This window comes from Solenopsis invicta, chromosome 3 (genome assembly GCF_016802725.1).
Source record: "Solenopsis invicta isolate M01_SB chromosome 3, UNIL_Sinv_3.0, whole genome shotgun sequence".
Classification (NCBI taxonomy): Eukaryota; Metazoa; Arthropoda; class Insecta; order Hymenoptera; family Formicidae; genus Solenopsis; species Solenopsis invicta.
In genome coordinates, this window is record NC_052666.1 from 17,900,185 (window position 1) to 17,923,993 (window position 23,809).

The following is a 23,809-nucleotide window of genomic DNA, read 5'->3' on the forward strand; positions in this document are numbered from 1 at the left end:
TGTGCTTCGCCCTTTGTAACAGCCTTGCTCCGCCAACAAAGTATTCGGCAAATTGTTGCAATAACGCGAGGTGCAGCTGTTATCGCGAAAGCGTCGAATACAATATTCCCCGGGGGATTACTTGACAACGAGCACTTAGTTGCTCATTCGTGCGGCCGTAAAAACGACCGGGAGGGGGTTTTTTTTTCCCGCGCGCGCATTGCCGATCTGCATAACCGCGGGAAAACCGGCGCGAATACCTTTTATACGTTACGTTTAAGCGCCGTATTTGCTTTTCGCGATACGAAATAAACGATCGCGCGCGTTTACCAAGCATTCATACGTCAATATTTAGAACGAATTGTCGTCCGTACGATTTACCGCTGTTTGTATGCTATTTATACACGCTATTTATTATTTATACAATGGAAATTTGCGATTCGCGGCGCTAATTGACGCTCGTCGCTGTTGCAACATTCAAGCGGTCAACCGCTAATCGTTTGTACATCTTGCACGAGATTAATTTATATATCTTCATGAAACAATTCTCTCTCTCTCTCTCTCTCTCTCTCTACTGTTTCACTTCTATTTCTCTCTTTCTCTCTCCCTTTCTGCATTCGCGTTCGCAGTAGATCGACATTAAAAATAAGAATAAGTGATCCCGCAATATCAGAAAGTGCAGTTCATACTTTGCCGCGTAGAAATAGTAAATTAATAATAGAATAATTTCATCAATACTTTGAAACTGCTTAGAACTGCCATTGATTAGAAGTAAAATTGATTCGGTAATCGAATGAATTATTTAAATCAGCTGTGAATCTCGACGATGATGAAAATTGAGTGAATGTATTACGTTTAATTAAAAAGCTTCCACAGGTAAGTCGTAATAGGGAATTAAAAAAACATCGAGTCATCGTCGGATTAAAATACATCTCAAGTGTGTAGTAAAACTTCAGTGATAAAATTCACGATGATTTTAGTGTAATCCAGGCAAAATGATACCGGCGCGCGGTACCATCGACAATGGAAACAACAATGGTTGTCATTTCTATTACAATAGACACGCTGCGCGCTTCTGTTCTAACAATTCCATTATCTCCGCGCGAAAGCCTCCGTCGGGGCGAGGCTTTATTATGCCTATCAGAAAATTTAGATCGTTTATTTAATGGGATATAAATAGTCGAGCGCGGCCTATTAACAAAATACGGAGTATTTCGCGCGGAACAATAGCTTTGCGAAGTCATTTGGCCGTTCACGCGACGACTGCAATTATACGTTTCGTTATAATGGCGCCGCAAGTAAGCAATTTAATGCTTAACGTTATGCAATTAAAATTAAAAATGGATCGTATAATATCATGGACGTCGATTTCATTAAAATTTTTAAAAGCCACCCACATGTGCTTCGGCGATGCGTGTAACATGCCTCAGTGTACACGATAATAATTTTAACTTCTCTCTCTCTTTTTTTTCTCCGATAGCTGCAATTACTGCAAGACGCGAAAGATGCGAGGGGAAAACGTTTTAAATTTAATAATTTATCAAGCATCTAATTTGAAAGTCTAATTTTGTTTGTCGATCTTAAATTAGTAGGTCAGGATCGATTCACAAATTAATACTTCACTACTCGGGGTAATGAAGTTCATTATGATCGCGAGGACGCGACCATTACGTTCTTACTTCTTAATTATGCAGTTAAGCAATTGTTTTCATTCTCTGTCCCTCTTTTTAGGGAAATGCCTACATCTAAGTGGTCTCACGCCCGAACCATTGACTGCGGACGACGATTACAAGCTCTTACGACTTGGTATCGGTTTTACAAATATGGTAGCACGTGCGACGAAAGGCAGCGCAGATCTTACAAGAAAGGAAATTAAAGAAGGTCAGTATGCCGAGTGTGCTTTTTATTATGTCTGAAAAACGAGCAAAGAGATAATTACGAAATCTCGGTCGAAAATAATTATCGCATAAGCCGATATCGCTCCGGCATAATTTCCGAGAAAATTAATTTCAGAATTTTGTATTATATAATATATATTCGCGTTATACAATATTTCATCACTATTTATATTTTATCATGTAAAAAAAAACGTATTGTGTTTCGTTTACGAATTTGAGCCTTACAGTCTCGATATAAGCGGGGCATTAAATAGACACGTTGAAATTCAGAAATACTTGAAATCTGCAATTATTTTTGCAATTTAAGATTAATGGTGTATGGAATGTCTACTACTTTTTACAAATTTTTTAGTCGTCTTGAGGTCAAACATTACATTTTTAATGTATTATGAAAAGAATCTTTAAAAAAAGAGAATTTAACTCTTAAACATAGCAGGGAGTCTGAAAATTTTCGTATAAAATTTCGATTATTTGCTGTATGAAGAGGGAATGAAATAAAAGGTTCGGAAGGTTAAGAATAGAAAAAAGTTTGAAGCCTCTAACTATCCATCGCAACGTTGATTAGCTTCAGAGCTCAACTAGAATTCAAATGGTACAGAAGTAAATTTGTTTGTCATTATTTTCCTTGTTACATAATTATATAATTTTAAAAAGAATAATATTGACATGATTTTTTGTTAAGTCTCATTTTTTAACTTAAAAATATCATATTATGAAGGTAATTTAATTAAAAAAAAAATTGTTTACAAAGCTTTATTTTCATTTAATGATTCTTACTCTAATTTCACAATAGATCATTTTTCGATAATGTCGTTTATTCAGTCGCACTTCTGAGATTCTGAACATTCATTAACAAAAAAAATTTATTGAAAAATATTGATTGAAATCAAAATTGATGACTTCTCGAAGTTGAAAGTCTCCCAGATCCCTACGCTGTGTTTAAGAATTAATAATAGTAATAATTTTTTATTACTATTTGCACAAGCTTTGCACAATATAGTTAATTAAATAATCACAGTAACGAGCACGAGCAAAGATGTACAGAGAAATTTATTCAATAATAATTTTTAATAATTTTTCGCAACTTTAGGCGACCTAAATTGTCTCTGAAACGTTAATTATGTTAATATTGTGTTGAATTTTCTCTTTGAAGTTTTCGAAGAACCTTTTAGAAGGACAAACAAATAAGGTTTTAAGTAATCTTTATGTCTGCTGGGAGAATTTCAAGGGCAGACGAGTTTAAGTTTTTTTTTTGTAACTTACTCTTTAACTGTCGTTATACTGTGTTCAGATATTTTATGCGGCAAAAAGCTGCTCAATGGCATAATATATCTCGAGATTTTCTTTTCAAAATATCATCACCGATAAGTCCAAGTTTACTTTGCAACACCAATTATCTTAGCAAACATTACAGAATCGAAAACCTTACAAGGAAATAACGATTTCGTTGAGGTATCTGAAAATTTAACTAGATAGAGATCTGAAAATAATTTCGTTAGGTCGTCAAAATAATTATAAACAATATTTAAGCTGGTTGCCAGAGTGTTGTCAAAACTTTTTGCAACATCGCTCAACATGCTCCAGCGTCCTACATAATTATTTTGATGCTTTAACAAAATTATACTTTTAGATCTGTCCAGCTAAATTTTAAGATATCTCAGCAAAACTATTCTTTTCGTATTTTTAATGTTTCATAAATTAAAAGTATCTTAACGTTCAAACACGTGTCGTATAAATTATGAAGTAACCTGAACCTCGAGGAAAGCAACGGTAAACGAATTACTATTCACTCGGTTGCCGAATTGGCGACTGTGATTGGTCAATTCTGCTTATCGTTAAGTTCCGTGGCCTACACGCTCCCACCATGACTCATGAATTTATGAAACTTGAGGCCACAACTCGCACTGTGTTGGTTAGTCTGTCCGTAAGTGTTCTCTAGAGTAGTGGGCTTCCAGTAGCTTAAAAGTTAGTCGATTCTCGTAAGCAGATCAGTGACGGAAGGAACAGAGACGCGCGATCGCAAGGACAAGATCGATGTAAGCACAGTAAGCATACACGCGTATGCCACGCGTGTGAACCTAGTGTGAATCATCGAAGTGAATGCATGCGAAGCGGCGCAAGGGACGTATTTCTTTTTCTTCTTTTCTCGACGAGAAACGTGTTCGCGACGACGTGAACTTCGGACTCTCACTCGATTCTCAAGTTTATTTATTCGTGCTCGCGCGTCCGGCCCTCGTTCGGTTTTTCGAGAGATGCACTTCGCATCCAGCGCGGCGAAACAGAATCTCATTGAGTGCACTGTGTCCGCGGCTCGGGCGAACGAACGAACGAACGATCTCCGGGATCTCTCACGTTGCGAAAACTCGTGCGCGGAGACAAAAAGCGCGTGTTACGCGTGCATTGTTAAACGCTTCGCGTGCGAGCTCACTAGGTTCCTTGCGTCATCGCCTCGTCTCTTTCTCTCTTCCTCTCTCTCTCTCTCTCTCGTTGCTAGAGAAGAAAAGATGAGCGGTCACGAGTAACCTAAAAATATGACGATCGCCGCTATGTATATAGCGTTTCAAACCTACGCCTCTCGAACCGGTTGGAAACCTTAAACAAATAAACGATGGTGGGAGGGGGGGGGCACTTTCCATGACACAACACGAGTATCTTGTTAATCGAATTTAGTGAAGATTTGAAAAATTTGGAGCTCACTTCACTCCGCTTTCCACCACTTTAATCCACTTTTGTCGCTCTGAAGCGAGGCACAAGCGCGTGATGCTCCGACGTATTCGTGAAAAGGAAAAAAAAAAGGAAAAAGACGCAAGACGGCAAGGAAGCACGGATACGGTGCAGATAAAAATAAACACAACGCTAATGAGATAAGAGCCGGTTACATCAACAGGTTAGGACGCGCGAGCCCGCGCAAACGGTTCCCATGTTTCTTTCCGGGGGTATCTCTAATTACTTTAGCCGTGTGTCGCGTGGTAAGAAAGATTTTTCCGATTTTCCGCCGGTAATCCAGCGAAACGGCAACGCCGGCAACGTCCCCCCCCCTCCCCTCCCCGCCACCGAAAGGGCCTGACGCACCGGTCTTCCCGAGAAAACGAGAGAGAGAGACAGAGAGAGAAAGAAAAGAGAGAGAGAGAGAGAGAGAGAGAGAGAGAGACGACGCCGATACTTTTATCAAGATCAAACCGCCGACATTATCGGAATGATATCTCATCGAAGCGGCGTTCTGCCAGCGCCATTTATCGCAATCGCAAGCGGCGTCGTTACGCCGTAGGCAACGCCGAAAAGAGGAAAGCTCCTCGCGTGGATCGTGATCGAAGGGTGCTCTCTCACCGTGTTCCTCCCGATCCTCGTCCGCGGCATCTCCGCTCTGCGGGAGTCGCTCCTCCTCGCCGAACGTCGTGGCCCAGTCCACCGAGTCGACGCACTCATCGTTCCCGTACGAGGTGCCGATTCCCACTTCCTCCATCCCGACGTTAAACTCCGAAACTCCGGCGTTTTTCAACGGACCGATCGCTCGGACATAGCGGCCATGCGTGCACGCGACGCGGGAAGCGGCAGTACTGCCAACTTTATCGAACGCATGCTCCTAAGGCATATCGCGACTCGCAACACGCGCATCGCCCCTGCCGAAAGCGGTGTAGACCCCTCCATTCAAAAATGTCGCCCTACTCCGAATTTTCTACTCGCCTATGCCTATTGCTGGAAGAGACGTGCGATTTATCAGAGCATCGCGACTTCTTTCTCTCGAATCGCAGTGAGATATAGAATTGGACTTTCAATCGCGTACAATTTTAGAAAAAATTCCATTTGCTATTTAAAATCGTAAACGTAGCTCAAAAATTGTAATCAAACATTGAGTGTTTATAGAGGAATATTACAAAACTTATCATTTTCTCGCATGATTTAAATGTTATGAATGCACATTTGGTTCCGATTATTGAATGCCTATTTTTAACACTAGACACGATTTAATTTATCTGTTTGGAATTTGTTTCTCTTTATTAGTTGGAAAATTTTATTTTGAACCATGATATTTAATAGCGCAGAACAAAAAAAATATATATAAATTTAAAATTGTTATGTACACGAGTTTTTGTTTACAAATTTTTATGCGTGCCATTTTTTCATATTGTTAAATAAACATTTGCATGTTTGTAAATAGTTTAACATTCAATTCCTTTAATTTAACTTAATAACTTCGAGTCTTGCATTAATCATTATAACTATTTAACGTTTTGTTTTAAAATATTTTATGGAATTCTTTTTATGCTGTTTGACTAACGCCCAAAAACCGATTTAATTTTCTATTTCGTAAAATTATATATTTGAAATGTTTGTAATATTAATGAAACATAATTCAAAATTGCGCATAATTCAAAAGATATACTGAGAAAAAAGTTGAAATATTAGCAAGCAAAAAATTTGTGGCGTTTTTTTAATATTTTATTGATTGTAAAAAAAATTGATTATGATGACGAAATATTTCCCATTTCTCAGTAAAATATAATTTATTTTTCTTATTAATTGATTTATTTGCCAAAGATAACACTCTATATTTAAATAAAGATTTATTCAATAAAATAAATATATACTTTACAATCAATTTTTAAGAATCTTTCTTTCTCAGTGTAAGAAAATCGCGATTACTGCGATTCTTAAGGAAGATCATAATCGCGATGTATAATTTTGTACGTCGCACATTTTTAATTATTAATAAAAAAAACATTGTGCACCGATTTCAATGCCGATTTCCGCGGAGAATATGAAAATGCCGAGTAGCTGGATTACTGGATCGAAGAGCGGTTGACAATTCCCAATTCTTTGCGAGACAAAGAGAAAAACTGCAAACGCCTCGATTTCGGAGTTAAACGTGTTCCCTCTAAGTCTGTTTTTCGCGCCCTTTTCCTTCGATGTCAACGATATTTGATCCGCTTTAAAGCTTTGCTCTGAAAAGGCGCGTTCGTATTATTTATTAGGAGCGAGTAATAATTAATGGCCAATAAGCTACTAAAAATTGCCGGCTCTCCCTTTTCGCCACGGGAAGCGCATTCGGCCGTATTAATCGGAGCGTCGAAAGTGTCCCATTGAAATAAGGCGAAAATTAACGAAAGCGGAAGTACAATAGCAGAGTAACGATGTTTTTTTACTCGTACCGAATGAGGTTGCGAGTAACACGTGTAAGGTTATCACGCGTATCGCGTTAATCGCTTGAGAGATACGACAAGGGCCACGAATGATAGCGACGCGACCGCGTGATAGGAGTGCCAAAAACAATGCGAATAGATCTGTTCTTCGTCGCTGTACTGGGCTGTATTGAAACTTTCTGTCTCGCTTTCGCCCCAGTGCTGGAAAAAATTGAAACAGATTCAATGGAAATATTTATTTAATGGGTGTATCAATAAAAAATGATATTCGAAACAATTTTTTGTATAGTAAATATAAAAGGAGCAAATAATATTTAACATTTATATATACATTGAAGTAAGCATTTAATTTACGCTTCAATATGTCATGGATAAATGATATTTTTCTATTTTTGTTTTATTTCTTGAAAATACAGAACAAAGAATACTAAAATAAAAAGAAAACATCTAATTTCTCATGAATGGATGCGACTGAATTTTTATAAACATGTTTTAAAATAAATTCAATTGTTATTAATTATTTGTTTAGCTATACTTGGTGAGGAAAATAAATTACATTATATCTATAATATGCGTTATCTTAATATTTTCTATTTTTAAAGAGGATTTTAAGTAAAACCGAAACCGTATTTGATTTAATTTAAATTAATAACAAAATAATTTATATAAATAAACACCTTCTTGTGCTTGCTATTTAACTCTTTATTTATTGCTTTGCCTATAACCAGCTTGTTTTGTATTTTTTATTTTTTATTTTGTACTCTTAAGAAATAGAAAACAGTAAACCAACAATAAAGAACAGAGAATACTTATTTATCTGTGACATATCAATATGTAAAATAAATGTCTTATTTCAAATAAGTGTTCGATACTATTTATTGCACAAAATAATACTCGTTTCAAATAATATTTTTTATCGATACATTCTTTAAAAAAACATTTCTATTACTGTTTTTTTATTTTAACTATTTTCCTCAGCACTGTTTTCGTCAAACTTTAAATATTTCATTTTAAACACAAGGATATACAAATTCAGCTGCAAAGAACAGATCTTACGGCAATTTTTGGATTTAGATGGAATTTTGAGTAATTTGCATGATTTCAGTGAATGAGATCTTAACTCCTGTAATTGAGATAATTCGACTCGTGTCTATACTTATGTCGATTACTATGCGGAAATCGTTTTCTTTCATTTTACGTTATTTGCGATTATTACGTTCTTTGTAATGGAGAATCTATCTTCAATTATTGTTATTATTATCAAGCTTCTTTTTATCGTGTGCTGGACGATAATCCCTCTCTTTTACGAAAATACATAGAATGGTTCGCACGACGTAAATAGCACTCACGAATGAACGCGAGGAAAAAAAAGGAGCGACAAGCGTTATCAATGACTTTATGCAATAATGTCTATATTTATAAGTTAAAGTAATTATAGGCAAGAGTTAATGAGCTGCGCCTATCGACAATCCGTGTACAAAATTTAATTTGAAATCTGTTTTTATTAATCTTTAAAATACATTAGAGGTAAAAAAAAACGTTAGAGAAAGAGAGAAAAAGAAAGATAGAAAAAAGAAAAAGAATGAATTTTATTTAGGTTTAATTATTCTCTATACGATGTGAATAATTCATTAATATTATATCAAAATTGTGTATTTATTTATGATATTAATATAGAAAATAAAAGAAACTATCGAACGACAGTCATTTTTTTTTTGTATTTTACAGGTAGTCACATTCTGCTCGAGAAATTACGAAAGTATAAGCCAAAAATTGCAGTATTCAACGGCAAACTCATATACGAAGTATTCTCGGGAAAGAAGGAATTTGGATTCGGAAGACAGCCCAATCTCGTCGACGGTACAAACACGGTAAAACAACTGTTGTATTATTTTTTTCACTGTTCCGAGTTAACGCTAAATTGAAGGATCGAATTTGAAGCAGTAAGCAAATCGAGAATCGAATCTCGAGTCACAATCGCGAGAAATATTGATTGCATTGTTACTTCAAAGAAGAAACTTTTAGATATTAATAAAAATAAATATTAATGCTACGAAAAATAAACAACATTTTTAATAATAAAACATATTGCATCGCTGACTAGAAATTAAATTTCACGTCATGGCAATTTCCGATTTTCTCCAAAAATCGGAAGTGCCATTATCGACCCAATTTTTTTGACATCTCTTTTGGACCTTTATTGGAAGGATTAAATCTAAAAAAGCCATAAAGCCTGATTCAGATTGCACGCAGCAAGCGGTAAACATCGAGTAGCGGGCTTAATTGGCTTCTGCTTGTCCAAAATTCAATAGTGTTGGATTTTGAGCGAGCAGCAAGCTTCATTAACTGAGTACTGCTCGACACTTGTCGCTTGCGTGTAGTTTGAATCACTCGTGAGGCTAGACACAAGAAGCACCCATTTTAAAACCGTCGAGCTGATTTCCGGCTGTGACTTAACTTTCATCTTATTTTACTTTATCCAGCGATTCACTTGGTAAAGTTTTACTGCTTTTACCTCCCTATGCTAACTCTAATCATCTATGGGCAAAACAGGCAACATTCTGACTTTCCAATATTATCGTTTTACAGTATATGTGGGTTATGCCCTCGAGCAGCGCGAGGTGTGCGCAATTGCCACGTGCTGCTGACAAGGTGCCATATTACGCTGCTCTGAAGAAGTTCCGTGACTACCTGAACGGTACGATCACGCATTTGGACGAGTCAGACATCGTTTTCGCCGATTCGAAGCTCAAGAAAAAGGAACACGAGCCGATCGAGGACAAGAAGCCAGTGTTTGCCGACGATTTGCCCGACGGTGACGGCCGAATCACGGAGATCAACGGCATGGGAATTAAGCAGGAGACGGGCGTGATACCCGGCAAGAAAAAACGCGGCAGACCGAAGAAGATCAAGAATCCGGAGGATCAACCGCAGCCAGATCCCGAGAAGCTGGACGCGAACGGCGAGGTCATTAAGAAGCGCCGCGGTCGTCCGAAAAAGATCCATCAACAGCAGAAGCAAATGGAGCGGGACAATCGCGAGAGAGAGCAACAGCAGCAGCAGCATCAGCACCAGGCGATGGGCCATTTGAACGATGGTTACGGTAACGTGCCGAATTGCTTCTCACCACCGATAATGTCACCGCCGAAGACGTTCCCGCACATGGCGCCGTATCCGCAACCGATGAACGATGGATTTTTTGGTCCGGGCATGAACGACAATAGCCCGTACAACATGAGCGCGAAGCAAAGCCCGGTGCACCTGCAACACTACAGCCAGAGTCCCAAGTCCATGTCGCTGTCGTTTCACTCGGATCTGTCGTCGGAGATCAATACCGCGATCTCGTCGGAGAACAATCTCGAGCCGTCGCCCTTGACGTCGCCCAGTGTTGAGCATCCGGACTTTGAGCCTCCCACCAGCATGTCGCAGCAGAGCATGGGCAATGACCATCGTCAGTACAATCCGGCCGGAGGGCCCGACACGACGGGCCACCATGGCAGCCCTGGCACGCCGTCCCACAACAGCTACGCCAACTACATGGGCTACCACGAACAGCCGCCGGACGCGCATAATCCGCATCCACATCAGACGACACCGACGCCTCTTAGCCAGACGGCCGAGGAGCACTCCCATCATTCGCATCCAACGCCGCCGCATCCGCATACGCCCACCCACACGTCCATGTCACCGCACAATCCGCACGAGCAGTACGGCATCAAGAGGAACTCCGGCCAGGACGTGGCGTCCAAGAGCCTGAGCGACTTGGAATCACTAGTGGACCAGATCCCGAGTATAGCCGACGGCGGTAGTCAGCGTCTCCAGCATTCGCATCCGGGTATGTCGGGCGACGATAGCCTCGCGGAGAAGTTGGACGCCCACCATCAGTCCTACATGTCTGGTTTCGGCGGCATGTCGGCTGGACCAGGTGGGATGACCAATTACAGTCCACCATTGCCACCCGGTGGCGGAATCTATCCCTCCCCGCTGCACCACTCTCCCACTGACGCAGGCTACGGAGGTTTATACGGTATGAACACCCGCCATCATCAGGAGTCTCAGCAACAGCAACAGCAGCAGCATCAACAGCAGCAGCAGCAGCAGCAACAACAGCAGCAACAACAGCAGCAGCACAGCAAGTCCTACACGGTGGAGAATCTTGCGTCCAGTAACTACACCCCAAGCATGAATCACGGCCACCCTGGTAACTCTTATCCTAACATCATACCCGGTCATTATCCGGTGCCGATGGGCTCGACCAACGGCTATCTGTTCGGTGGCCTCGAATCCAGCCTGATGCAACGTACCTACGGAATCGGCGGGATGAGCGGCATGAGTAGCATGCACCCATCCGCCGCCATCGGCCATCCGATGACGGCCAATCCGTATCCGTACAACGGCTCGTACTCAAGCTCGTTTGATGCTTACCCGACGCCACCGACGAGCATACACGCGCCCAGCGCCAATTACCCCGGCTACGTCACCACGGCTGGCGCGGCGCCCAGCAGCACCACCTCGCCGCCGTCCTACCTCGCACCGTCGCATCACAGACCGCCGGTCGACCTCTCCTACGACGGTGTATGATAATCGATGTCAGACTCTGTTCTCCACTACCGACCCACCACCACCAGTCCCCGATGATCCTATCTCTTTCTCTCTTTCTCTCTCTCTCTATGTCTCTCCATCCTCTATCCCATCCTCTCCTCCTGTTCCTCCTCCTCTTCCTCCACCTCCTCAGTCCTCCTCCTCCTCCTCCTCCTGCCGATCGCCTCTTGTGCGCGCGCGCGAGCGACGCACGTATCCGCCGCGTTTATCTTTTCTACGTATTTTTACACACGTCTTTTAAGACACGGCTTTCAACGTGTCGGGGTCGCACCGTCGCGCGTCGTCCCCCCCTCCCCCCTTCCTCCGAATCGCCATTCCCTCGTCCTCGTCACTTTCCCTTTTTAAACTGCTCTCCGCGAACCATCCCGCGAGATGCTACTTGCAATCTGCGCGCAATCTTTCGCTCTTCGTCGATTCATCTGCCGCACAGTACTCTCTACTCCACTTCCTCTTTTTCCATCTCCTTTGCTCAAGCAGGTTCTACGTACAAAGCACCCCAAAATTGACGGAAAATGGATACATTATGGTCAAATCCCCTCACTGAAAACATCGAGACTCTGATAGCAATAACGAAGTTATCCGAATTATTATTATTAGATGGTGTGTCATGCTTTTTACTTGAGACGAATACTACCTTAAGAATCTGAAGCTTAGTTCCTAAAATATTGAATTGAAAAACTGTGCCGGGAGATAAAGATGCCCTCGAGGCAGGCACGCTATATCGCGTCTGTATTGCGTCAATTTTGGGGCACCCTACGCGTATCGGTCTTTCGTTTTCAATATTCCTCCTTGCTCCTTCTCTTTCTGCATCCCACTTCTACTTCGTCGCCGCGCCTCTCTCACACTCTATTTTTTTTTATCACGCTCTCGATATGTGATTACGCCGTGAGCAATTACGGGCGCGCGGCTCGGGAACGGGAAAGCCGCTCGTGATACTACAGCGCACGCAACGAACGAGAAACGTAAGCCTCGGGTAGATCAGGTTCGCTGATCGCGTTCTGTACCGATTCGATCGCTAAAGCACACTTAACACGGGCACGCATTCCGATAAAACCATAACGATAAATGACCTTAATGCCGAACAGATTGCGAATTCGGCCGACGACGTAGCCGAGAGATCGGCCAAACATGTAATTGCGCTATCCTTACTTCCTGCATCGATCAGGCGATATCGATCGTCGCACCGATTGCTACAAGTGTATCTACGAGCTTCGACGATCGAAAGCATGTTACCACGTTTTCGTATTTCGAAGGGCATTCGAGATTGCAAGTGCGATATAGAATATCCTACGTCAATTTGCAGTTGTAAATTGTTATCTTCGAAAAATAAGGAACACCGCGTCGACGTCACGACGCATTTATAAAGTGAAGCACGAAGTCCGAAAAATTACCGGTCAAAATCAAAACGAATGTAATTTCGACAAATCCAAAGTATTAATTGGAGCTTTAGATATCTGTTGTGCAATGGTAATTCGAGTCAATGAAACTTTTCAAAATAATTTGCTAAAAATATACTGCATTATCATTTTATATAATATATATACTATTATATATATTATATATACTATTATATATATTATATCGACAATATGATAATATATAATATTGTGCAATATTATATACTATATACAATATTACATATTATAATATTATTTATATTGAGAGGATGGTTGAGTGCAATAATGTAACATTTTTGTGATGAAAAATTGAATTATCTATCTAAAAGAAATGGAATTGATCGAAATTTACACGGGTATCATTTTGGCGAAAAATACGCTACGATTGTAACAACAGAACCATTTACTTCGTGTTTATGTATCGCATTGCGTCTTATATCACTGTTAGCCTGTTGTATTGTTGTTATTACTATGTTGCGTATTTAATTAATTAACATATCGAACACTGCACTTTAAATCGCGACGCATTTTCACGTCACTGAAATTCCTGTCCAAGATGTCGACGATTTGCTCAGTTTTACGTGACAATGGCGCACGTAATATTCTTTCTTTCTCAGAAGCGACTTTTACATGACTTTCTAGCTATTCGGCTTTCGTCGCAGGAATAACCGAAGTACTCACCGTCTTGACAAAGAAAAAGAAATCCACTAAGAGATTTATCTTTTATAAACTCTTGCGAGCGAGGAGCCACGCGTCTCCTCGATGAGCAATCGTTCTCATTTCAACCGAACCAAGCTTAATCGAATTGAAAGTTTCACGGGGAACTCTCGTAAGAATAAGTTTCGCTCGGTTGTGCCATAATGAGGTACCGTTGCCAATACGGCAAATTAATCTTAAATGCAAAAGTGGTAGGAGGTACGGGAAAAATTATTGACGCCGTCGGTATTACGAAATCCGGTTGCGAAATTTTCACGTGCTCTCTCACGCTTCCACGAGTCCGCGCTCGTCCTCGTACCGTAGTAACACACAAATCAAGAACGCGTTCAGTCGACTAAGTATCTTTATGCTTGAAGCATCAGCTTTGAACGCGCGAATATGTCTGTATTCGCATGGAACTTTATTCGCGCGATCGGATATTTCTTGGCCCAAATAAAAGATACGTTACCATTTGTTTCGTTTGTTCCTTTTCTTGCCACACGCACAGCGTGCTCCAAATTAAATAAATTTACCAATTATCGATTCCGTTACTTGAACGGAAATCGCATTTCCTTTGTAACGCGCTCTAACGCAAGAGCGATGAGCGTAGGGAAATGTCATCGAATTGCGCGCCGCGCGCCGCTGTCGCGATCGCCGCGTATAAGCTTTTTTAGCAGAATAAATATTAATCGTTATTGTCATCTCGTATCGTTAAGACTTTTACTGCGCATAGCGAGGGGAAGATTAAGCCCGAGTGCGTCGGTGCATCTTGAATCGGCCACCTTTCGTCGACGTTGGTCAAATTTAACCATAGTTTAATCTTTATCCGAACCAAACTATTTCTCGAACGCGACATTCAGGAAGGAAAGGTAATAACGTTATATAAAGATATATCGCGCGATTAAAAATTGTTTGTATTCGTTTTTCTCCTTGAAATCGGATGTAGAAACAATTTGCATGGAAGGCACCGCGTTTCCAATCGTAGATATAACTTAAAACAAGTAATGTTGTTAATTCACAAGCGCTGTTGGCCACTTGCAATAAATACTTCGGAGACTTTCGGACATTTCTGTGTAAAAAAGAAAAAAAAAAATTTGAAATTTCGGGTATATTTATTCATGACACTCGCTCGACTCGTTCGCCTAGAAACGGGGAATAACTTATTTATCTCCTTCTCGAGAAACTGGGACTAGAGGGAGACAGAAAATCGATTAAACTAAGGTTGATGTTAATCGATGTTAATAGAACCGGCCTTGCAACGCGCGCGGGACGGAATTCGCCGACGATCGACCGAATTATAAACTATGAACCTTGGATAAGAGAGAGATCGCCCGCGCGACCGGATGCCGAGCTTACTTTAACGTAAGGTAGGAGATGTTGTAAGCCCTGACGTGAGAGGCTGAAGAAGGAAGAGACTTACTATTCGTGTGTACTTTGTTTATCACACCGCGCCATCCACTTTCGTACCTCGCGCCCGCAACAGCCATCGCCGTTTCCTCGTTGCAACTCTGACTATTATTTAATCGTTACAACTCGATATCGCTGTGGAGTTACATACGTTACTGTCGTTATTAACATAATCGCGTTACGTTGTCTCGTTAATTATATTCTGTTATGCGTTTCGCATTTTGCCGAAAGTCACTATATATTAATACACGATTATATGAAAACTGATACACACGTACATATATACTTACATACATACGTACACACGCACGCACGCACGCACGCACACCTACCCACCCACTCACACAATATGTACACTTACACGCAGTCGTAATAGGTATTATAGCTGGCATTAATCGGCATCCTCCTTTGTGACCGACGCTGTAAAGTGACGCATCTGGCATGATTATAAATATATATACAGATATAAATATATAAATATATAAATATATATATATAGATATTATATAAATATAAACTATAAATATTATATATTGACTATATGTAAGGATAAGCGAGCAACATTTATCTCGGGTGAAATCACCTAGGATGTGTCGAGACATTTAAGATGATGCACAGGGTATAGATGAGAATCGTTGATATAATAACTGATGTCTATATTATAGATGTTTCTTTCGTTCCATCATCGGCCTCAAACACACATACACACGCAAACAGAGACATATGTGCACACACACCCACGAATACAGTTATACACACACACACACACGCACGCACGCACGCACGCACACGCACATACGCACGCACGCACGCACACGCACACACACACACACACACACACACACACACACACACACACACACACACACACACACACACACACACATTGAAACACGATCGCGAATCACGAGTACATACGATCGAAGTTTATTGTAGTAGATGTTTTTCAGAAATCCAATCTGATTCCGGGCGGCGGCCAAGAATAATAGATGTCATCGGTGTGTTAGTCGCGCAACAACGTTCATCGATTCGCAATTCGAAAAGATGAGGAATTATATACACATAACTCCGGCCGGTCGGTGCGGCCGGTGCATCCACCATCGCACTACTAATTAATTGACTCTTCGATTAATCAAATTAACTAACTGATTGTAAATTGATCGCTATATTAAGGACTTTACTATTAAGTATAAATATATATTATACAGATATATAAAAGTGTGGATTCGCTGTTGAACGTGTCGAATAAACAAAGCTAAAAAAGAAAAAAAGAAGACAAAATCTGAGAGTTAAGTAAGCGAGTAAGAGAGCTTGGGCCGGGGAATTTTGCCGGCCTCCGACATATTTTTTAATCGCTTCGAACCTCTATTATTCTACCTACTAATTAAACGTAATGGTGTATCTACGTGTGCGTTCGAACGATCGGCCGATCCGTATCCGCGGATCCGCTCCTGTGTCAGCTCCTGTGTCGCCGCCGCCGATCGGGTCGCGATCGCTCGGGCAGTCGAGATGTGTTCTGTATCGAATTAACGAATGTACTTCTCGAAATATTCATCGCTCCTACGAAATATCGCGGGATAAGGAAGGGTTACGGATGGATATGCTCGTCTCGATATGGGCGATAGCTTGAAATATATATAAAAGAAAAAAAAAGAATTTTCCCTGCTCCTTTGCCGCCCGATCCTAACGAAGCCCACGCAGATCTCCAACGGACGTTATTATTGGGTGCTCAGTGGATACCCGAGTATCCCGCAATATGTAAATCTGTATGTCTCTGCTCGTACTACTACGATATTTTATGTGAAAAATGAATTGTTACAAAATACATTACTGATATAACACCGAAAGAGAATGGTATTCTTTACCCGAAAGAAGCTTCTTTCTCGGACGACAAGTGGTGTCCCAGCGCTCCCAAGTCGTTCCGGGAACTATACACGTTTACGACGCTCTCTATCCCTCGGTGCAATGTCATACGGCCTTTTTGTAACAAATTGTTATACGAAGGAGCGTAATGATGATTAATGACGCTGCGGGATATTCGGAGGTTTAGATACTTGATCGAATATCGACGCGTAGGCTTATCTCTTTTTTTTTTTCTAGAAAGGCGAGATCTCTTTGAGTCACGCACGTTGTGTACGATCAATCGAAGGAATGAACAGATTTCGTTATTCGAATGAAGGAGGACGCCCCAAAAGTCGCTCGCTGCAAGAATCTTGTACGTTGAGCAAAAAAAGTTGAGAATTAAATTAAAATGTTTAACTTGATTAGATTTCTTCATTTCAAATATTTATATGTTATTTAAGCTAAATATATAGACGTTCAAATTAAATATATAACTGCTTAAATTAAAATTCATGAATTAAAGTAATTTAATCAAGTTAAAAAATGTAATCAATTTACCAACTTCTTTTTCTCAGTGTACGCAGAAAAAACTTCACTCGTCATTTTCCAACGAGATTTACGTTTTAGTCGTCTAGATTATTTATAAAAGGCCGCTAAAAGAAATCAAGATCGACGTGCGCGTTAATTGCTAAATGATCGCTAAGCGTAACTGTGGATTCCCAAATTGCTGGATGTATAATACGATGTGAGTTTTAAAGAAAAGTAATTAAGATACGGTAACTTAATGCTTTCTACGAGGCTGGCACGACGACGATCGTCTCGAATCGACAGGGCGGAAAAGCAAGGAACTTGGTCGGGACAATCCGCGATTGTGAGATAAAGAGCTCTATTTCCCGGCCCCTTGCGATTTCGGGAGATCGATCGAATCCCTCCTCCGTTTTCAACATCTGTTTCGATTTCGCGAATCGTCAATCAAGATTCGCGACTCAAAGAAAGCAACGATCATCCGGAATCTCGCCGCGATCCGCGCACTTTGCGCTCCAATCGATCGGCTGCTCTTGTGACAGAGATTGTGGAAATTAGATCGTCGATCTAATCTTTCAATATAGCGTCGAAGAGGAATAAGCGGAGTAATTGCGAGCGCGTCGTCTTGAGAGAAAAGAATTTCGGATTAAAAGGGAAATGAGGGAAACGAGAGGCAGACCTCGAACGAGAAGTCGCGTCTCTCGACGCGAGAAATTCCTCGTGCAAATTTTAAATATTAAACGATTTCCGCGGACACTGACTCTTTACTCTTTCTCTTTCTCCGATCTCACCTTGTCCGTGTCAATGGCAGTATGTGTCAGAAAAAAATTAATTGATTTGAAAGAGGGTGCGTTTGTCATTCTGTCTCCCCCTTTGCTTCGCGTTACCAACGAGAGATTTATCGCGTTACGTGAGAAGGGATTCAAAATTCCGAGATTAATTTTAATTCGAGAATCTCAAGTCACTGCATTTTACCTAGACGTTTTTGAGATAGCGTCCCAATTATGTCCTTCGAATACAGCGTTAATTACGTCAGTCGCTAACAGTATGTGATATCGTACGAATAAATGATATTACGATATTGTATAAATATTTAAATATTCTAGAATATTCATACAATATCTTACACTATTAGAGATTTATCTCAATTAGAGGAAAGTGCTTGATATTTGTGACTATAATTGTAATTAAAATAATTATGGTTAGAAGCTCCATTTTTATAGTTATAATTGCTATAATTTTAGTAATAATATCTTACGTTTATTTCAACTATTTAAAACTTTTATTATAAATTACATCAATTTCAAATATTATTATAGTAAAATATTAAAATATCTATTAATAGTGAAAAATAAAAATTTCTGTGTAATAAATGAAATTACAATTATAGTAATATAACAATTATAGTGACTTTTTAAACATTTGTTTACTATTTATGTAGTAATAATAATTAAAAACTAGAATTTGCATGATTAAAATAACTATAAAAATATAGTTGGCAAAACAAGTATAAATTGTAGTTAAATTATGGAAATTTTTTTCTTTCAGTATTTAATTAATTCTCTGTATCCATCTGACCTATTCCTGTTAATATTATTAAGTTATTTTGATTTTGAATTCCTGTAATGGGCACATTAAGAAGCGGGAAACAACATTCCATGTAACTTTTAATTTTATTCTGCGGACACATTTCTGTTGAGAAAGAGAATGACCAAGAATGACTAGCAAAAATTGAAGAATAACAATAGATATGGTGGCACCATCTTCTGAAGCACCGCAAACGAAAAATACACTATTTAGGCGGTGAAACTGACGTGGTGGCGTCATCTTCCATAAATATTTCGAACTGAAAGACCTCAAATTGGAACGTAAAGTGCCTCGCACTAGAAAGCTTTCTAACCTAAAAAGGGACGCACGGAAGAGTGTCGGCTCACTACGAGCATTAATTAATTTACAATGCCACTTGAGAATTTGGAGGAGGAAGGTTTGGAGAAGAACCCGAATCTGGAATTGGCGCAAACGAAGTTTCTGCTGGGTCTTCGTGAACACGCTGATGATGCCTACCTGAAGACCAAACTCTTGGATGCCATCAAAGCCGACAGTGAGATTGCATATTTTTTTCTCGATCGTTTGTCACGTTATTTCCGAAAGTTTGATGTAATTTCCGATAACCTCATTTAATTTGCTTAAGAATCTCGCTACTTCCTCTCCTTTTATCTTGCTCGCTAGATACGTTATCTGTCATTGCACGAAACATAACCTCTGCTGTTAAATCGTATAATCAATTTATTAATTCTTTAATGATTGACCATTGATTTCGAATATAATTTTTATTTTAAATTGAGAGAGATAAAAAGATGACGATTTTTTCTGAAAGACATGGCTCCATTCTACGAAGAGGTTTGCAAGGACCTGAATTGGCCAGTGGACGATGCACTTCTTGCAACAATGAAGGCACACAATACGGAACAGTTGAAAAAATTTGACGATGCTATCGAGGATGCTGATAAAAATCTGAGCGAGATGGAAGTTCGAGAGGCCAACTTAAAGAAATCCGAATATCTTTGTCGAATAGGCGACAAAGAAGGTGCAATCTCGTCATTTAGAAAAACGTATGACAAGACAGTATCCTTAGGGCACAGATTAGATATTGTATTTCATAATATTAGAATCGGCTTGTTTTACCTGGATCATGATCACATTACCAGAAACATCGAAAAAGCTAAATGGTAGGTAAAAATAAAAAAAAGTACTATATTTGTTCTCTTGTGATTACACTGAATTGTACTAAAATTTTTTCTTTCATTAAATTTTAAATTACATCTATTAAAGATGTATAAACTGAGTCAAATCAAATAATATTCTAATTGATTCATATAATTTGCATATTTTTAACAGATATATATTTAAAAATTGATAATTTCAATTTGAATCTCTATAATTCAAATCAGAATTATTTAAAAATTTTGAATCTAAAAAATTTGAACATAAATCCACATATATTGGCATTTTTATAAAATTTACGTTTTAAATTATTTTATATTATATATAATAATATTAATAAATATTATTTTTCTCTTATATAGAAATTTCTTATTATCTGTCCATTAAAATTCTACCTAACAATAATTATGTTGTTAACTAAAATAAATTGTTAAAATTACGTTTCAATGATTTTATTTGGTTTGTACATCTCTAATATCTATTTCGTTTCAAGTACAACAAGTGTACATTAGTTCAGCTACAAAGAATAGACTTAATTTTTTATTTATCATATATTTTATAACAATTAATAGAAATATATTTCGCTCTTATTTTGCAGCTTAATAGAAGAAGGCGGCGATTGGGACAGACGGAATCGTTTGAAAGTTTATCAAGGAATATACTGCATAGCAGTGCGCAACTTCAAGGAGGCTGCAAACTTCTTTTTAGACACAATTAGCACATTCACGAGTTATGAACTTATGGATTATAACACGTTCGTGAGATACACAGTATACTTAAGTATGATAAGTCTTCCACGAAACGAACTGAGGGACAAAATCATTAAGGGATCCGAAATCCTGGAGGTTCTCCACAGTAACCAAGACGTCAAGGATTACTTGTTCTCATTGTACAATTGTCATTATGCGGAATTTTTCAAGAATCTTGGTAATTTTGAAAGACAGTTTAAATGTAACTTAATATATAAGAGGTTTTGCAATTGTCGAAATTATCATTTTAGCACACGTTGAAGGATTGCTACGCCGAGATTACTTAATATTTCCTCACTATCGGTATTACGTTCGAGAGATGCGAATTCTCGCGTACACGCAACTGTTGGAATCCTATCGATCTTTGACCCTCCAGTATATGGCTGAGGCATTTGGCGTTACGGTGGAATACATTGATCAGTAAGTGAATATTATTAATTTTTATTTAGTTTTACTGTATTAGTAATCTTATATATACAATTATTTAAATTACGAAACTACACTGTAGAGAAATCTGTTAACACACTTGTACATGTTACTTTCGTAGGGAATTATCGCGCTTTATAGCAGCTGGCCGATTACATTGCAAAGTCGATCGAGTTGGAGGTGTAGTCGAAACGAATCGGCCAGACAGTAAGAATTGGCAATATCAGGCAATGGTGAAGCAGGGTGATCTTCTACTCAACAGGGTGCAGAAGTTATCGCGCGTCATTAATATTTAATTTCGTATACATTTGTATAATCACAGAGATGATATGCTATTATATATTAAGAAACGATCAAGATCGATTACATGAGTGTCTACTGTATATCTGTTTCAAGAGTCTGTATACCACAAGCTCGAATTTTGTAACAAAGAAAACTAAAAGTGTCACGTTTGTTTTTGTAAACAAGATATACAAATATTCTTCGTGGAATATGTAATGTATTAAGGTTTATTTTTGCACCAGCTCCCCACCACAGATTAATAACACGTTTGTCAAACCGTTAGTTTTGAAATGACTTAGTATCGTCCTTTATTGTCCAAGAACAATAACAGATCCGAACACTGTTGGTGTAACGTCAGTTGAAAGTAGTTTACCGCAGGAAGAGCACAGATTACTTCATTCGGTATGTAGTTTTCTGTTTTAATTGAAAAATATTTAATAATTTTTAAATTATAATTAAATATAAATTAAGAAGATGTTTAAACTATAAACATACTTTTTATACTGACAATCCTATACTTGATGTAAAGAAATATCATGCAGATCATTCACATATTTTTCTGCTTTCAAGAAATAAAATTTTGTGATTTCAATGAGAATAAATTTTACCATTAATCGCTTCATTGGAATTTCCTTCAATTTATTATTATTATTAAACATATCTCTCGATTTCACTGAGCTGTTATAAAACAGGGATGTGATTATCTTAAAGACCATATTAGTGTTAAACAATTTATATTATTACATGTCACGAAAATTTAATCTCTCATTAATTGATGAAACAAGATAGCTTTTAACTTCGATTGAATGATGGGCTGGCATACATGTTTTAGATTAAAGATAGAAGAAAATGGAAGCGGAAAATACAGGAGAAACAAAACAACCGAGTACTTCGAAAAAGCGATTCTATAGATGTAGAGTATGCAAGAGCAGTACAGCCATCATTACCATGTAAGTTTTTCACAGAATTGTCAAAAAATATAGAATATGATGATTGGTGATTTTGTTAAAGTCCAAAGAAGTGTTATTTATTAAATTTTCCTTTGCATATTAACCTTTCATATGTTTTTAGGGTTTACGATAAGAAGCATGCGAAAATCACTTGCATCAATTGCGAGTCAAAATTTCGTTATTCGATTGGCGATAAAGACCAGCCTCTGGATGTCTTCAAGCGTTACATGACTGATCCGAAAATTTAACATCCCATACAAAGATGCAAATAAACATTATACTTAACAAAATGTAACCATTTAACAACAGTGTAATGTAATAAATAAATGATCTTTTCTAAGATTAGTTAAAAGACAAAACACCAAATGAGATTAGATTCACCTGTAATATAAATTAGATCTTTTGTAGCTCGGTCTTGCGTGACCAAATCGAGAGGCTCATAATTTTATAAATAAATTACAAATATTCGCGGGACTTCAATAAAATACACAAAGCAATTAAAATGCCACGTATGCATCCTCGCATTTTAATTTAACCTAACCGACTATACCGTATTTCTCAAACCTCCTATCAAATCGCGCGAGAGTGTATCGCTGTTGCAATTGTATATTTAACAAATAACGATTAAATTCGTAATGAAATATATCGTAAAATGTATTGGAGTTCAATGCGCGTGACAACATTACAACATGTTTGTACAACCCCTTTCGAGGTGAATCCGAATCGAGGTTAGAGTCAGTTAAGGTTCGAGGTGAATCCGAATCGAGGTTAGAGTCAGTTAAGGTTAGGTTGTCCGACTGTTGCTCTGTTGGCAGTGTTGGCACACCTGACAAAAAGAGCGCCAAATGCACGTATACGAACTTCAAATCGTTCCCATCCTAACGGTTTCCGTACGACTGACTGATTCGTCTCGTCACATTGTGCCGATGATAATTTACGCGAACGCAATAGGGACGAGGAGCAAATTGTAGGAGCAAATGCAAGTACAAATTGACTTACCGTTCGCCGCTGGTCACTCCATCCAGCTCCGTCTCGGCCGCAGCTCTCGAACTTTTGAGTCGATTCAAGATCCTCTTTACGACGATCCTCCTCTTGATTCACACTTGGCACAACACTTCACTTTCAATACTCCCCGTACTCACGCGCTTCAAAAATTCAAAATACGAGAAACAATGCAACGGAGAAGACGCA

The 23,809-nt window shown here is 38.9% G+C and overlaps 3 protein-coding genes and 1 long non-coding RNA gene across 5 annotated transcripts in view; 2 read left to right on the top strand and 2 right to left on the bottom strand.

Annotated features, from left to right (window-relative positions):
* The window catches only part of LOC105205288, a 136,353-nt gene extending 130,701 nt beyond the window's left edge, over window positions 1–5,652 (bottom strand). The window contains exon 1 of the mRNA XM_011174635.3: window positions 5,205–5,652. Within this exon, the coding sequence (XP_011172937.1) occupies window positions 5,205–5,340 (136 nt within the window). The 5' untranslated portion in view covers window positions 5,341–5,652. The remainder of the gene's footprint in view (window positions 1–5,204) is intronic.
* The window catches only part of LOC105205270 (atrophin-1), a 121,849-nt gene extending 104,882 nt beyond the window's left edge, over window positions 1–16,967 (top strand). For both annotated transcript variants that reach the window (XM_011174617.3, XM_039447222.1), the window contains exons 7-9: window positions 1,711–1,860; window positions 8,747–8,889; window positions 9,608–16,967. In XM_011174617.3, coding sequence (XP_011172919.2) covers window positions 1,711–1,860; window positions 8,747–8,889; window positions 9,608–11,599 — 2,285 coding nt within the window. In that variant the 3' untranslated portion in view covers window positions 11,600–16,967. The remainder of the gene's footprint in view (window positions 1–1,710; window positions 1,861–8,746; window positions 8,890–9,607) is intronic.
* A 2,364-nt stretch (window positions 16,968–19,331) lies between these two features.
* On the top strand, window positions 19,332–21,884 carry LOC105205296 (26S proteasome non-ATPase regulatory subunit 6). Its single transcript, XM_011174642.2, has 5 exons — window positions 19,332–19,588; window positions 19,865–20,216; window positions 20,810–21,138; window positions 21,212–21,380; window positions 21,508–21,884. The coding sequence occupies exons 1-5, from the start codon at window positions 19,444–19,446 to the stop codon at window positions 21,680–21,682; spliced, it is 1,170 nt and encodes a 389-aa protein (XP_011172944.1). The 5' UTR covers window positions 19,332–19,443; the 3' UTR covers window positions 21,683–21,884.
* Window positions 21,880–22,502, bottom strand: LOC120357223. The gene is made up of 2 exons (XR_005574386.1): window positions 22,164–22,502; window positions 21,880–22,082 (listed from the first exon to the last, which is right to left on the bottom strand). It is a non-coding gene; the product is annotated as an uncharacterized LOC120357223 (long non-coding RNA).
* Between the last annotated feature and the right edge of the window lie 1,307 nt (window positions 22,503–23,809).

Bases quoted from the DNA above. Each gene is read 5' to 3' on its own strand.
- LOC105205296 (XM_011174642.2), top strand. From the start codon at position 19,444: ATGCCACTTGAGAATTTGGAGGAGGAAGGTTTGGAGAAGAACCCGAAT. The intron at 21,139-21,211 runs GTAATTTTGAAA...TTATCATTTTAG, and splicing joins GGAATTTTTCAAGAATCTTG to CACACGTTGAAGGATTGCTA. The intron at 21,381-21,507 runs GTAAGTGAATAT...TTACTTTCGTAG, and splicing joins ACGGTGGAATACATTGATCA to GGAATTATCGCGCTTTATAG.